This window comes from Cylas formicarius, unplaced genomic scaffold (assembly GCF_029955315.1).
Source record: "Cylas formicarius isolate icCylForm1 unplaced genomic scaffold, icCylForm1.1 PGA_scaffold_10__41_contigs__length_53128322, whole genome shotgun sequence".
NCBI classification, from domain to species: Eukaryota; Metazoa; Arthropoda; class Insecta; order Coleoptera; family Brentidae; genus Cylas; species Cylas formicarius.
Genome location: NW_026844214.1, coordinates 25,227,677 through 25,244,762, shown reverse-complemented (window position 1 = coordinate 25,244,762; position 17,086 = coordinate 25,227,677). Strand labels below are relative to the sequence as shown.

General features: G+C 32.4%; 2 protein-coding genes across 6 annotated transcripts in view; one reads left to right on the top strand and one right to left on the bottom strand.

Moving 5' to 3' along the window:
* Positions 1–11,748, top strand: part of LOC132708434 (dual specificity protein phosphatase CDC14C-like) — a 16,424-nt gene extending 4,676 nt beyond the window's left edge. Inside the window, exons 2-6 of the mRNA XM_060680790.1 lie at positions 641–949; positions 1,004–1,133; positions 1,787–1,965; positions 3,588–3,702; positions 11,135–11,748. Of these exons, the coding sequence (XP_060536773.1) occupies positions 641–949; positions 1,004–1,133; positions 1,787–1,965; positions 3,588–3,702; positions 11,135–11,632 (1,231 nt within the window). The 3' untranslated portion in view covers positions 11,633–11,748. The remainder of the gene's footprint in view (positions 1–640; positions 950–1,003; positions 1,134–1,786; positions 1,966–3,587; positions 3,703–11,134) is intronic.
* LOC132708436 (protein phosphatase 1B-like) lies at positions 11,598–17,086 on the bottom strand. Of its 5 annotated transcripts, XM_060680796.1 has the most exons (7): positions 16,553–17,084; positions 16,113–16,480; positions 15,214–15,450; positions 14,899–15,164; positions 13,378–13,495; positions 13,227–13,320; positions 11,681–11,835 (listed from the first exon to the last, which is right to left on the bottom strand). In XM_060680796.1, exons 2-7 carry the CDS (start codon positions 16,435–16,437, stop codon positions 11,745–11,747), a joined length of 1,131 nt encoding a protein of 376 aa, XP_060536779.1. In that variant the 5' UTR covers positions 16,438–16,480; positions 16,553–17,084; the 3' UTR covers positions 11,681–11,744. The 5 variants fall into 5 exon arrangements, 4 of the variants coding, with proteins under 4 accessions (XP_060536782.1, XP_060536779.1, XP_060536780.1 ...); XM_060680797.1 differs by having other exon boundaries at positions 14,899–15,152; positions 16,113–17,086; XM_060680795.1 differs by having other exon boundaries at positions 16,113–17,084.

Here is a 17,086-nt window from a genome sequence, read left to right as displayed (position 1 = left end):
AACGCGTCATCATCAGTAGAGGCCATGATGATGATTGAGACTGGATATTTCATATTCGCCTGAATGTGTGGAGGGTGGTCACTCCATCAGGCGGACTGTTCAGTTCGAACTGACAAGCCTGCCGGACCGTGTGTAGCCGGCTTTAGAAGGAATAATCATCACATTATTATAAGAAAACAGGAAAACGCTCTTTTGTAATAAACAAGTAATAATATGTTTTAAAACAAATACGCAATACGCAAAAAAGAAAATCGTTGATGTTTCAAAGTGACTAAACTAATAATTTATCAAAATATATATCAAAATATTTTCAAAAGTACCTAAAATGTTATATTTTGATTAGTTAAATTGTTTAAAAGATTTGATTTATTACAAGGTTTTATTTCTTGTGATTTTTGAAACGGATTTTTTTTCTGAGAGCAATAGCAGCTTTGAATCTTGATTAGCAAAACCTTCGTCAGTTAATAAAAAACCATTTTCAGATTCATTGCTGTGGCTCCGTTAAAGCGCGTTTCCCGACATATCTTTATATAGAAAACTAGGGGCTTATTTTAGATATAGAATGTTAAAGTAGAGATAATTATTTTGGTTACCATTTAGGGTTGAGTTTTCATAAATGTTGCTAACGGTATTCCTACAGAGCCTTTCTGGATGCATCCCAAGTTCCCAGCCAGTTCACGATCAAATTGAACGACTGCTATTGCGCCATAGCCAAGGCCGTCGCGTTTAACTTTTTCGACTTCGACGACTTCAATGTATCCGAATATGACTTATACAACCGCTTAGAATTCGGCGACATGAATTGGCTGCTTCCCCGGAAATTTCTGGCCTTTATCGGACCCACAGATAATTGGACCGCTCACTCGCCCGCGTTTTACATAAAATATTTTTTGAAAAATGACATAAAAACCGTCATTCGGCTAAACAACGTTCTGTACGACGCGTACTCGTAAGCGTAACGTTGCCCGTTGTCCGCAATATGCTCACTAAGTTGTTTTGTAAGGTTTATCAAAGCCGGGATCCAACACTACGACCTGATTTTCCCCGATGGGACGACTCCGTCCAGGGAAATCCTCATAAAGTTCTTGTATCTAGCCGAAAACGCGCCCGCAGCTATAGCAGTTCACTGTAAGGTAGATAGCTCAAGCAAATAAAAAGCGATAATTAATAATAGTTTCCAATAATATTTACTTAAACAGGGTGTTATTGAAAGGACATTGCTATTTACAAATCTTCTGGGGTTCATAGAGAAGGGTTCGGTTTTAACACTCAGTAGGCTGATGCAGAAGTCTTGAACTTCTGGGCGGTGGAGTCGCTACTTCCCTACATCTCGCCTCTTACATCACCCTGTATAATTGTTGTTCGCTTCGCCACAAACTTCTAATAAGCCATCCACTATGCGCCACACTTGTTAAAAAATGCCTTGATTTTTTACAAATGCTTATATTACCTCAAATTTCTTAAAATTACGTAAAATTCGACTTTACATAGGTAAGGTATAGATAATAAGTTAATTTTTGACAAAGAAATAAAAAATAAAAAAACCTAAAGTTACTGCAGTTACAGTTAATTCGGGACACCTTATATATTAACTAACTAACCAAAACTACTATATTTTAAAATATCGCGACAAACTATAAAATCCTTTGTATCTCTATCTCTGTTTGACTTCCAGATAGTATAGTGGGCAGTTATGTGGAACACAGTGTAAGTTTTATTGGGAACTATTATTTTCTTTTATGGAAATCAAGCCTTTATAACAGACTAAGTAATGTGGGTAATCTAGGCGGGCTTGGGTCGCACTGGTTCTCTGATAGGAGCTTATCTAGTAAAACACTATAGGATGACAGCACGAGAAGCTATAGCCTGGTTACGGATTTGTAGACCCGGCTCTGTCATAGGACAGCAACAGATATGGCTGGAAAAGATTCAGAGCTGGTTGTGGAGAACTGGAAGCCACTACAGGTAAACTTTGTTTCAAAAATATTCATGGATTTCTTGATTGCACTCAAATTGTCTTAATATATACCCTTAGATAAAAGAATAATCATAATGATAATTGGTTTATCCGACTAGAATTTCTGGCATAAGTGACTCGTAAAAGATACTGCGAAGCGAAACTTCAGATATACAGGGTATTTCTAATGAATGGGCAACCTCTAAACTGGAGATACATTACTATTACCAAAATAATGATTTTTAAATATTAGTTTTTTATATATTAGTTTCTTAATTAACCCGTACCTCTTCATCTCTTTAGTATTTATGAAACAAAAATTTAAAACCTACAGAGTTATGAAAGACTAAAACTTATCTCAAATTTTCATCATATTTCAACCAGAAATCGAAAGACAGAAAAATATGATTCGATTTATCTAAATAATTCGGCCAAACTAGCGCTCTCTAGTAGCAATGTCCAAATAAACTTCTAAATTAATGAAAAAGATCAGAATAAAATTGAAACATTAATCATTTGTACGAGACATGTTGAGCTCAATCAATATTTTAAAGATTACTCATTCCATATAAAGTACCATGCATATCTGATGTTTCGATCGCTATGTCTCTTACGAAAGACATGTCAGAAATTCTGACATGTTTTTCATATATTCTTACTTATTTTTCAAGAATTCCGACATATGAGAAATTGAGACTTAGGTCAGAAATGACTTGTTTATGTCAGAAATTTTGACTTGTTTCTTTGAATTTGTCACTTCTTAAAAAAATTGACTAAGTTAACTAAAACCTATATTTAAAATTTCTGTTGGCCTTTTAGCGCTTGCGTCATATCATGTTCAGGCGCAAACACAATTAATTAGGGAAACATCTGCTTCACTTCTGTAAACCTAAAACTATTGAAACCGCTATGAATAAAGATAATGAACATGAAGAAAAATTTGGTTGGGAAAAATGGGTTTATTCTCAACTATTACCAGGAGAGAGCAAGAGAGAAGCAAGCTTTGTTGTATCACTAGAAGATACAGACGCAAATTTTTTTGAAGATTAGTTTATGTTGCTAAAATCGTACTTTAATTAAATGATTATAATAAGGGTCGTTATACATTTTTGTTTTGAGAAGCAAGCTTTGTTGTGTATCACTAGAAGATACAAACGCAAATTTTTTTGAAGATTAGTTTGTGTTGTAAAAATCGTACTTTAATTTAATGATTATAATAAGGGTCGTTATACATTTTTGTATCTTGAATTATTATAAAAACAATAATTAGCTTAGCAAACACTGCCACACCAGGTATTGGTATGCCTAATAAATTTGACTGATTGATTGAAACCCTGTATATTATTTTATATTATTTTTTGATTTTGTGTAGATATTATTTTATTTTCAATGATTTTCTTGTTATGCCATATTATCTGAGAGACAATTTTGTTTTAAACAATAAAATGAACGTAACAAAGGAAAAATTCACTTCAATTAACAAATAAAACATTACACAATATATTACAATAGACCCCCTTCCCCAAATTAAATCGTATTTATAATATTAAATTATACATGGAATATATTCAAAATTTCTCGGGGAATCAAAAAATGCAATAATATGCATAATAACGAGTTTATTTTTCAGACTTCAGCGTTACGGCGAAGGAGACAAGATACCTAAGCACAGGTTCGGTATCTACAGCAAAAAATGGCCGATAGAAAGAGAAACGATCATAAGAGAGACGCGTAGGAAATTTCAGGTGCCGTTAACAGAATCTCAGCCCAATGGGTTTATTCGCAAGAATGAAATGTACGTCAGAATGGAAGAATTGATAGGCAACATAAAGTGTGATAAATCGACCAGTTCCAAAAATATATCAGAGATCCTTGCTTCCGTTCACGGGAAACATACGAACCGTCTACAGAAAGTAGGAACAAAACATAATTTGCCGTTAGAAAAGTTGCCTCTAGGAAGAAACCTTTCGAAGATAGTTCACGTCACCCAGGGTGATCATTTAAACGCTATTAAAGCGATGCGGAGCCACAGATCCAAGTTTGAGCAAGCATAGAACGAACGATAATATTTTTCCTGCCCGGATTGGGGAATTAAATAAATACAAAATAAAAACGAATACAATATTGCAATTATCAATTTCAAATCTTCGACTACTTCATAGCAGCGACTACTAACTAACTAACTAAACAAAACTTTAATCACAAATTACTGATAATACCATCAATATGTGATAGTACCTTAATCCCTATATTATCTTAAAATTATTTAACGTTATACAAAATAAATAATAAAGTTAATTTTTTATCAGGAACTTTACCGCAGGATATTATATTAATTTGATTTACGGGATGTCCCAAATTATTGCGTATTTTGTTGCTGAATTTCAAAATCCAGAAAATTTCGATTAGTTTTGGACATATCCGGGAAAGGCGAAAAACAGCATTTCTTTTTGAATTTTTTCCTGGCCTTAACTATTATTATAATTTTTTAAAACAAACGATACTTTCTCATTGCAACCTTTTTTCCCCTACAAGTTGGGCATTAATAAGTTTTAAGTATGACCTTTCGGTTTTGTGTGCCCATCATCAACTTCGTTTTATAAATAAGCATGCATTTTTTATTTTGCGGACAAGCGTTTATATTTCATCCACTAATCTGCACTTTGGGCCATTTTCTTTTTAAACAACGATTTCCACTTCCACACACTTAACTCGTTTTTACAGAACATTTTGACGATGTGTCAGCGCCCATGTTGAGTGTTGAGGGCAGCAAGGTCATTGGTTATAAAAAGTGTTCAAATATGGAAGAACGCGATATGTTACGTATTAAGATTAAGATTAACAGTTGGGAGAGCTAGCAGTCAGCCTGTCCGTCACTGCGACCCAGAGAATCTATTGTGACTCCCTCCATAGCTATAGAGCTTTATCCAGGTTCGTCACTCTAACCAGACTCCACAACTTCGATAATGGCTCCCTCGTATAGCTCTCTGCCTCTGGTTTGGTATCGCCCAGCAGATGGAAACGCACTCTCGCTAGGCCTTCGCAGTGGCACAGTACGTGTGCGGCTATTTCCTCCTCTTCCTGACAGAATCTACATTCTGTCTTTTCTTCCACTTCCATCAGGCTTAGATGTCTCTTAAGCCTGCAGTGACCCGTCAGCAGACCTACCATTATTCTTACGGCTTTCCTATTGCAGCTTAGTAAGTCCGCTGTAAAATCCATCCATCCATCCAATCCCTGATGACTGTTTTTGCAACGGGTTTGGCCACCCCACAAAAGGGTTCTGGTCCAATCAGGCACATTGACGACCCTTCGCGGGCTGCGTCGTCTGCGCCTTCATTACCTTTATGCCCTCCGTATCCCGGAGTAACTTTGTTCTGGCTTGCTATCTCGTTTAATGCCTTATGGCAGTCCAGAACTAACTTGGATGTTATTTTATTAGATTTCAGGGCCTTTATAGCCGCTTGACTATGGGTGTAAATTGCAATTGATTTGTTACGGATCTTCGTCGCTTTTATTTCTGTTGCACAGTGTTCTAGTGCAGTGATCTCTGCTTGGAATACTGTTGCCAGCTTACCCATTGGAATAGAGATTTTCCTTTTCATCCTGGGTTCATATATTCCGGCTCCTACTCCTTCTTGAGTTTTTGAGCTATCAGCATACCAGGTTATTTCTGCCTTGATTGGTGGCCTGTTTTCCCATCTTCTCTGGCTATGTTACGTATTAGAATTCAATCAGAAATTCCAGAATTGCTAGTGAACGGTACGTAAATCAATATCACCGTGAATGCAACTGCATCCAAGTTTGCTCGCAAAATTAGATAGATTTTTTTTGGAAGTCATTAATTTTGGTAAGCCGAAAAATGAGTATGGTCGCCGATAATTTTCCACTTGTAGTTATATGTAGTAAGTAAAAACAAGTGTTTCTATAAAGTTGCAGAGATAGAGCAAACATTCAAGATACTAGTTTTTTTTTCAAATTTCGAAGAACGTCTGGGACACCTTGTATATGCATAAAACAAATGAACCAAGAAGTCATCAATATTTTTCGTTTTTTGATATACAATAAACCAGTTAACACCTTCGAAAATACCGCTTCCCAGATTTATGTGTTGTTTGTATAGCGTTTGCCTCTTTAACGGCACTAGTAGTGTGTTACTGTTACATTTTATCACTGCGAAAGGAATGAACCCAATTACTTTGCCGTTGGTGTCAGGCATAGCCGCTGTAAATCGTATAATAGTGAAAATGGTAAGAAAAATATTCATCTTAAACGACAGCGACGTTATAATAATAATTTAATTAGTATTGAGCGAAAAAAAAAATCCGCAAATTTGTAAATTTCAATTCTTTCGGAGTGGCGCACAACGGAACAAGTGCGTGTTAAATGTTGGATATTGGGCTAGATATTTTTTTAGGAAAATGGAAAACTCAATATGGTAATTTCAAAAAGAAATGCCAGGCCTCTCCTAAAAACCGAATTTTAGAAAACAAAAATGTATTTTTACAGAGGTTTTAAATTAACAGTAAAAGATAAAATCATGTTAAAAATATTACTAAAATTTAAATATTTCTTTTTGCTAATAAATTTTACAATGATAAACAATAGCAGATTTGAGAAATGCCACTAAAATAGACTTTAGAGAGTTACAATCAGGACCATTTATTATGTAATAATACTCATATGTGAAACATCTTTAAAACATAACGGAGAACAATTTGAGCTTGTGATCCAGTTCCGTAAGCCATCAATATAAGATTTTTCTTTTGCATAATTTCATTTATCAATAATAATTGGTTTTATTATATTAGGGGTCTAAAAATATGTATTTTTTTTAGGTTAAATAAAAATTACCAAAATTCTTGTTTTAAATTAATTAGAACTTTTTTTTTTTATAACCAACTAACAAAAATAAATATTTTAATATTAAAAACAACCATTTATTTATAACCTGTCATGGGCCAATTGATAAAAACGAATATTTTTTGTGCACAGCTTAAATAGGCAACCAAAAAGTTTTAAATATTTTTGAGATGCTCTTGCCAAACTAAATCGTATTATCCAAAAATACGTTTGGTTTCTTTACCGAAAATAATTGAAGATAGATAAATTTGAATATGCCTCTGAATTCTGTGTAAAAAAAACACTTTTCACTTATTTAATAATATTTAGCATAACTGAGATACGAGGGGCGTCCCAAAATAAAAAGCATCCAAAAACATTTGTTTCTCGGAAAAGTAGCATAGTGTCGCGAAAACTGCATCTACCACGAGATACCCCATAAAATCCTCGAAAAATGGACACCCAGTATATCTCATCGATCACCCATATAGTGTTGGGGCTGGTCAATTGACCACTTCGTAATTGACTGGTCAAATTCGATCAAAATGTTTTAAATAACATCTTGCAATTGTAGAGTGTTATCTATCATTATTTAATAATAATATGTATTTTATAATAAATTGACACAAAAAAAAATTACCGGTCAATTGACATAAAAACAATTCAATTCCACAACCCTACATATTTTTAAATTAAAAAGATACCATTGAGTAATATTGAGTTCATGTTTTTGTTGTTTGTTCATAAAATGTTCAAGTTATACATCCAAGTTATCTGACAATAAATAGTTTTTGAATATTTTATAATATTTTTCATAACTTAATTGAACGATTTCCGCAAATCATAACAAGCCAAAAATTTATTTGAACATTGTTTTATTTTATAGTAGCCCGAGATGCGTTTTTACCATTTTGTGTAGTTTCAAAAGATAAGAAATATTGCCCAACGTCCAACAAAATGTTTCGTTCCACTGTGTGGCGTTTCAAATAAACCCTATCTCGCCGTATAACTTATCCTTTACGATCAAGTGGTGGAGGTAATTTAATGTTTTTAATAATAATAAACAGCTTTTAATAAACTTTCAAACGGTGGTAGGTACTAAATTTTAGAAGGATTCAATGATAAACTTTCATAATTTTATAATTTTGAAATCAAAAAAATATTCTTTTTTTTTAATCGTATACAGGATTCGAGGGGGACTATTGACAATAAATCCAAATTTACGCCAAAAATTGGGCGGCCATGGAGCAAAAGCATTATTATATGTCAAGAGAGAAACTCATACCAAATATTATATTATATTAGATAACGCACCGTATCATTCAAGAAGTTGAAATAAACAACGTACAACGCTTTGACAGAAAATAATACATTATGCAACAAGTGCTCACGAGTTTATTTGACACGAGCGGAGAGCAGCGAAACGAGTGTTTAATAAACAGCGAACGTGTTGCATACTATACTTTTTCTACGTCCGTTAGTTTTTAGCTACATTTTTGCAAAACAACACGATTACATTCACTGACACGACCGTCAGAATTAACAAACGTCAAAATTCAAAGCGTGGAAAATATCTCCGAAAACATCCGATTGTTCCCAAACCCGTGCGGTAAAATCCCGGAAATGTCCGAAGTGGCTCGGATTAGTGGGAAACGAAAATGACATGCTAAGGTGACGGCTTCTCGCATGCTAGATCGTTGTGTAATTAGCTATTTTATAGACGGGAGTAGAAAAATAATATTTACGAGTTCTTTGAAAAACAAATAAGCCGCAGTAGGAACTTTTCAAATGCCAAAATCCATTAAAAAACTAAAAATATATGCTGTAGATGAAATATTTCACCAACATGGCCATAAGGTTCTATGACTGCCGCCAGTCTAACGCAATAAAATTAATTCATATTTGCCGCTGCAAAACCTTGTTACAAAAAACATATATAAAATTTATAAGGGACTGATGGGATCGAGAAAAAGTACTACATGTTAAAGTTCCACAGATTATCATTGCTCCATTCCAGGACAAGTTAGAAGACGAGGACTTTTATAAGTGATGATGAGAGTTTTTAAATGTTTTTGTCTAAAAAAATAAACAATGTTTTCGGTTACACTTTTTGGTCTTCTATTATAATTTTTTATATATACTTTTGTGTACAGTCGACTTCCCCTGTTTCTGCTACCACTTTCTGGAAACGGGCTGGCAAATTTTTATTTTCTGTCTATGTCTTAAAAAAATCCGGATGAAACACCAGTGTTTTTAGATAGTTGCTAAAATAAAGTACAACTTAATTAGTTAAAATTCAGTTTATTACTAATTAAGTTATCGAAATAATCAATATAATTTTTTTTGTAACTTTTTCACACCTACTGTAACACAATTTATATCGCACTACGTCAAATATTAAAATTATTTTTACTTTTTTCCAGTATTTTTGTAGAAGTATACCATTTAAGTAGTCTTTGTGTTTTCTGATTTGATTCATATTAGTGACTTTTGGACCAACATGATAAAACTGGATTTTCTTATAGTCTTTTTTCACTACTAATAGATGGGAAACGACTAATCAAAATCAGCTTTAAAATTCCTCGATAAAAATTAATGTACGGATCAGGCGGAAGGTTTCACTGCGTCAGATTTCTTAGTCACGCGTACTGCATTGGAAAGCTGTACCCAAGACCCACTGGTCGTAGAAAAATTATAGTATGCAATACGTTTTGATGAACTTCCAAAATTGGCTGTCTCAAATATTGCTCACTTGTAATGACAGCCGCATAAACAAAATCTTTCATATACTCCAAAATACTGTAATTCGGGGGACGCACTACTGCCCACTGAACAGTGTATTGTCTGGTTTAAATGGTGCTTTACATTTCTTTTCTTTTTTACTTAAACGGCGCACATGTGATCGAACACTGAGTTTAAAATTGTTAATTATCAAAATAGTTATTTTTTATACTTAAGAATTTTTTAAGAAAATATGTAATCTCCAATATCATAAAACTACAATTGTCATCAAAAATACGCAAACCGAAAAAAATATGCAAAGAACTTAATTAAGCGAAACAAGTTTTAATACCATAGGTGTACATCGAGACATTCTGGTAATAGGGTACAGGACGCCCCTTGCTGCTAGTATTCCGTTTTCATTTACAAAATTTTGGTGTAACCTAGCAGAACAATTATACAACAAAACTGCAAAAATAACAAAATTATTCAACAAAAATGCGAAAAACTGGGAGATTTCCACACAGCAAACAAACTCACAGTCGATAGGAACCAATTTTTACGAAAAAAAAACTGTCTCTTAAATTTCTTCATTTTGGAAATACATTATTTTTTATCATAATTTTAATATTGCCAATGTTTTTATTTGTATTTTCTGTAACTGAAAAAATTATCTACTTTTTTAAAAATGTCAGGATTAATACCTGGTTTTAAAAGTTTTCTTATTATTCAATTTTTTCTCTCAAAAGTAATTCAAACCCCAACCTTTATAGTCATTTTTATTTATGTCTTCACATACATCTGTAGATCTAACGACCCAATTTTTGTAACATTTTGTGCTTAACTTTTAAACGAAAATTCTTATTCTCAAATGCCTTTTCCCTATAATTGGGAAAAAGCACTTGAAGAGTTGATTTTGAATTTTGATTTGAAGCGACGGCTTTTAACTTTATTTACTGGTCAATTTGAATAAGAAATTAAATATTTACGTACTCATAACAAGCGTCTCAGATTTTGGATATAGGCCTAAAACTTTTGTAGATAATTTTTCATCTGACCCCATTGTCAAGTAGAATTTTTGGAATCTGCCATTCTGTCACGGGACAAAATGTATCTGTATATACAAAGTTTAGAGGCCTTGACATCTTTGTGGAAAAATTTCCCCCAATCATTGATTTTCTAAATAAGATAAAATTATAAAAATAAGTGATTTCCAGTTAAACAAAATGATTTTGGATGGCATTTTATTTTTCTCATCAACCTGGTATTAGCACTTATCGAAATTATTAAATAAACTTGTTAAACAGGACTTTTTCTGCAAAGAAAGTAAAAAATTACAAAGTACTCCGTATAGCAGAAATTCATCGATAAAAATTAATATACAATTATGCACGGATCAGACGCAAATTATTAAATATCTTTAAAAAAAATTGCTAATTATAGTTTTCTCATAACAAATATCGATGGGACACCTTGTATTATTTGCCGGCTTTACTTATTCAGTTAACAGAATTAATGATTTTATATTTTAAAGAAAGTATTACCAAAACAATGTATTTTATAAATATTTTATTATTTCTGCGTATGACTTTAAATATTTCAATAATTTTTCAGATAAACTGCCCTCATATCCTTATATTGTCGATGTTGTTGTTCGCATGTGACATGAAACCGCATAGAACGGATAACACAGAACTTAACGAAGATTTTGCAACCGCAAACATTGATCTGAATAGAATAAAGAAAACATCCATAAATTCTTATTTAACTAACCAAAATGATGGTGAAAATCTACCACGTATGGAAAGGTTAAAAAGGCAAACCTACAACTACCAGAACTATAGAAGATTACCTTCATACTACAACAAGCAGCAGACTTCTATGAACAAACCTCGCTCTCAGCTCAAAGTAATAAGAAAGTATCCACCTGGAGTGAGTCAGGAGTATTCTTCCATCAATTTGATGAAGTATCCCAACTATCTTGTCAATCACCAACGCTATCCACAAATGGACAATCGAAGGCAGTTCCAAACCCCCAGACTGACAACTAGAAAACCCACCACCAGGAGAGTGACTAAAAAAAAGTTCAGACCAAATCCTATTTTCGTTTAATTTCAGGTGTGGGAGAATTATTGAAGGAACAGACTTTTTTTTGATAAATTAAGTTATTATTTAATCATTATATACATAAATATATATTACATATTAGTAGAAATAAAACAAATCACTTCCTGTGTCCAAATTTTGTGTTTAAATATATCGAATCTGCAAATTCGGGACATAGATTTTTGTAAACAGATTCTATAAACGTGCATCTGAAAAATAAAAATAATTGTTATATTAAACAATACCAAAGGTTCCAGTTAAAGTTTTGTTAATGGCACGTTTTTTTCATGTATGTAGTCAATTGTTGCCATCAAGAATTAAAATGTTAATAAAAAAAAATGAATAATGAACGAATTGAACAAAAGAACCATAACAGATTATCACCCGAGTCACAATTCCAAATTTAAAAAAGAAAAGCAAGATTTTCTGTATAAAGATGAATCAGACAGCCGTACCGCAATTAAATTCGGAAAATTTCAATAACTGATAATTTAGAGCGGGGGCTCGACTGGAAGAGAAACAAGAGAGATATTCCAGAAACAGTATCACCCGACTTTACAACAGAGAAAGAAATCAGAACTCAAAATTAAAGATGCCAAAACAGCAAATGAAATGTTAAAATCGTTAGAGGATGTTTTCCAAACAAGAAGTGTGTTTACCAAGCTAACTATCAGAAGGCAGTTGCTAACTTTAAAACGCAAAAAAAATGAAAAGTTAAATGATCGTTTTTTCCATTTCCACTCTCTAATTTACGAATTGGAAAATGTCGGATCAAGAGTTAAAAAAGAAGATAAAGTTTGTGATTGAAATAAAAGAAAAAATGCAGAAACTTGTTAACAAACTAGAAAACGCTATAGTCTCTTATTTCTCAGAACTCCAGGACTATAGTTCATCTGACAACTTTCTAAAATTGTACATTTTTAAGCCAAAAGAAAGCTCCAAGTCTTCTTCACCAACTTATAAAAGGATATATTACAGAACCGTTTTTAATCGAGACATGCAGCAGGCAAATGTTTTTTTTTTTATTTAAAAATTTTAAAACCAGAAGGATCCTCATACATTTAGCGAAGAGTACAAGGACAGACTTTCAAAATCAAAGAAAAATAGAGTTGACATTGAAGGATTGTGTACATAAAACTGGAGGGAAAATGTTTTGAGCAAACAAGTTAACAAAAATCGCTTCAACTTACACCTAAGGTATATTTTATGATAAAAAGAATAAAATTTTAATTAATTAAATTAATAAAATTCTGAAATTACAGGCTAAGTAAACATGATTTCTTTAATATATAGAAAAATATACACGTTTAAAACGCGCATTTATTCCATTGGGGAGAATTATTGGAAGCATAATAATCTATATTGCTATATTAGTATAATAAAAATTTAATTAATTAAATTAATAAAATGTTGAAATTACAGGCTAAGTAAAAATGATTTCTTTAATATAAAGAAAAATATACACAATATCGAGAGTCCACTGCATTGTTCATCTATTCCATAATCTACATTCCTATAATATTAGTTCTAATTACACTAAAGAATAAATGCAATTTTAAAATATAAAAAATTCAATATCGTACGATTAATATACACCTACTTCGATGCTAAACCGCCTCCACGCGGTAAACCCTTCGTCGTTTCTAATTTTTTCAACAACTCAATAAAATATAGTGGTTTCTCCTTCAAAATATCTAAAAATCAGTCACAAAATACTAATAAACATAAGCTAACTTGTCTGGGAGACTAACCTTGGATTCGCCTTCTTAAAGTCAAATCAAGTTCCATGTCATTTTTTATAGCCTCATTTGCCGTTTCGGAACAAGCTCCGAATGCCACTAACACAACACTCATATTATCAAAACTGCCCTACAAATATTACGGAAAAATTCAAAATGTTCGTTTCATCAACGATACAATATGGGGTGTTAAAGTTGGAAGATTTTTTAGGTTTTTATAACAATAATATTTTTGGTCTTCTTTAGTTTTTTAAAATAAATTTATTAATACAAAATGTTTAACTAAACAATGAGCTTTGCCCGCTATCTATATTCATTTCGATTTTTTTGTTTCCTTTCAATTAGTCGTTAGTGACATTTCATATTATTTGAAAATGGACTATATTCATTGCCCAATCTGGATAACACTCATTCTGTTTAAGACCGGGCCGGTTCAAACAGATGTGAACTTGTGATAAGTTGTACACGCCACTTCTCATTAGCTCCTTCTGCAATATGGTAGATTTCAGATTGAAACTATAAGAGCTGTAAACACTACAAAAACCTTGAAACACTGTACAAGAGTCACGAAGCGTTTGCGGACACATGTTTATGGGAAAAACCATCTTAGTTTAACTTATATATGTTCCCAAATTATGAATTAAATGAAAGCACTGAATTTTGAAACACCTTATGCGTACATGTACAGGTGTCACCACTAAAGTCGGCAATCAATTTGAACATTGTTTATTACCTGTATTAGAAAATTAGATTATTTTTTAATAATATCGAAAAATTTAACTGGAAAAAGTTGTGCCGTTTTCATTTGTCTACAAAAAAAATAGACAAACTTGATTTATTTCATGTTTCTGTAACCTAACTACACTGCTACATGCTAAAGAAACAAGAATCAAACCAAATTAACTAAATTAAAATTTTTAATCACTGAGGTAATTGAACATATAGAAAACCTAAATGTGGGTTGCAAGTTGTAAGTATCCTGTGTTCTCTGTAGAGATGACTTGCACAATACCTAAATGGTAAGATTTTCTACATAAAAGCAATTTAAAGCAAATGACATATCTATAAAAGGAAGTATTTATGAAAGTTTGACAGAACTCGATGCATTAACAAACAAATGTTTTATTAATGAAATTTAAGAAGGAAGAGTGTGGAATATTTCTATTTGTATAAATTTTCTTCACGGTAAGTCAGAATATGTCTGGTTAAACTTTCCATAGGTTCACATTTTAATCCACACTCTCCATAAACAAGGGGCAATGATGAGACCTTGAAAACATTTTGGAGGATAATCAAAAACCTTTATCGCTAAGTTTTCAACAAATTGCTATGTTCCGTTTTACTAAAACACCTAATGTTTTTACTAGGATGCATAAAAAATTCAACCTATCACATTTGGGGCTTTGGGCATGTGTGGAAGTTTGAGTTGACAGGAGATTTTGGCGGCATTTGTAAATGGTAGGTCTCCTTTGGATATAGTGTTCGACAAGTTAACTAAAGAACTACATAATTATTGAATAAAAAAATCCTTACCTTAAAAAAGCAGGTATCAATCACTTGACTTGCAACCTGATCCAAATCAGAACTAACTAATAGTCTACTCTGAATATAAAAAAACAATTCAGTATTTCTAATATGTCTCCATATACCATCGCTGGCAAGTACCAAAAATTCATCTTTTTCAGTTCGGTTCCATACAAAAACATCTGGCTCAGCACAAATTTTTTGTTCTGTAGTGCTTATCTCCTTATTCCCTTTGAATTTGAAGTCACCTAGAGTTCTACTGACTGATAAGTCACCTATGATGTACAATGCTCTTTATGGTCTTTTTAACTTCAGTAAAGTTACCGTCAATTCTGCCTTTCTTTATATATCCTCCAGCTTGAATAATTCTCGCTTTCTCTATTGGTGTATAGGGTTTATGATCTTTTGTGATTAGCGCGGGAGCTCCTCCAGAATAAAGTATAGCCCTTGAGTCACCACAATTGGCTATATATAACCTCTCTTTTGAAATAAAGGCACAAACTGCTGTAGTGCCGCATTCATCCTCAACATCGAGTATATCTCTTATTTTAGAATCAATTTCTAAAAACAATTAATTAAAATACTTCATCTGTCCAATATTTATAATATTCTAATTCTTAAGAGGGACATTATACCATATAGGTATTAGATAATATAGTAGCCCTAGCACTGTAAAAATTAATGCTCCCCAGATTGTGTAGTCGCTTAGTTACATAGTTGCTTCATAAGTTCCTGTATTATCTGCATAGGCAGGGCTTCTAAAACTCTAGTAGCTATATGGATTATACTAATATTTTAAATTTCCTGCCCTGAAAGTTGCCAGAGCTACAGAAATTGATAAAACCAGGTAAGAATAGGTATTTTGGATTTTTAGGTATAATCGTTATTTCATGATTGATGCTTTTTGCCAAACTATCTATACATCAACAGATAGGGCAAAATATCTGACTCATCAAAAAATATTAAGAATATAATGTGAATATAAATTTTGTAAGTCAAATTTATGAGTACCATACAAGTAAACAATATATTTTTGCATAATGTCTAGGTATAAGTTGTATAAGTTGACTTAAAAAAAAGCACAAGAGGATAAAGGGCCTAGGTGCATTGGAGATATACTCTCCTAAAAAATTAAGTATGTAAAATTAATACTTTTTTAATTTTGCTATGTAAGGACTAAATTGAAGTTTAAAAAAAAACTAATTTCTAAAGTTTGAACTAACCTAAAAAGCTATCAAATATAGCTTTTTTCATGTCCCTTGGAAAACTTGTCGATGCCAAAATTATGCTCAACAAATTCTCGGCACAAAATGCCGCTGCCTTCTTTCCCAAGTGACCGTCAAAAAGAGCAAAATATGACCAATCCTCATAAGGCTTTGGGAGACTATGAATTGCAACCAGCATGTCTTCCATTTCGAACCTCCAACCTTGCATCCTGGATGTACCATATCTAATGCAATTGCCAGCACCTTTTGATTCTTGCTTTATTCTATGCGGATTCATTAGAAATGTATCACATTTATTTATTTTGTACTTTAATTTCTTCATGAAGTTTTCAAATTCTTGACAATTTTACATGTGCAAACCACCCCTAAATGTATTCTTTTAAATATGAGTAACTTCATAAAGGTTGCTTTTAAGCCCCCATTATAAAGGGGATTACCGTCGATGCAAGATTTTTCACAAGGCATAACATACCACCAGAAAAATTTTCTACTTTTTTAAACATTTTCTTTTTCCATTCCACAATTTTTAACCACATAAAACCTAACCAAAAAAACAACCAAGCTGAAAGATGCGGTACCACATCATTACCATCGTTCATTTTTTAATGATTTTTGAAACAGAAAGTTATGTTTTCGCGGAATATCAACATCGACAGAATCCATTTCATTTTTATTTGATGTAGTAGACTAAAAAATGAAGCGTGAAAACTAGAGGTAGTATTCATATTCGTGGAGCATGTCCTTCAGGAATTATAGTCAACACTTCCGCTGAGGATAAATATTTTTTCAATAAGTAATGTTATTTTTACACAATGTCTATTAATTTATTTTTTAGGATCCATTACTGTTAACTCATGTAAAAAAGCGCTAAAAAAAATCTAAAAAAGGAAAATTGAGAATCAAATGTATTATCCAAAAAAGGACATTTTTATTTTTGGGTTTTTATGTTTATATACCTACACATTTTGTTA

Bases quoted from the DNA above. Each gene is read 5' to 3' on its own strand.
- LOC132708436 (XM_060680795.1), bottom strand. From the start codon at position 16,437: ATGAAGAAATTAAAGTACAAAATAAATAAATGTGATACATTTCTAATG. The intron at 15,165-15,213 runs GTAACTTTACTG...TGTACATCATAG, and splicing joins AAAGAAAGGCAGAATTGACG to GTGACTTATCAGTCAGTAGA. The intron at 13,496-14,898 runs GTAAGGATTTTT...TAATATTTGTAG, and splicing joins TTGATACCTGCTTTTTTAAG to GGCAGTTTTGATAATATGAG.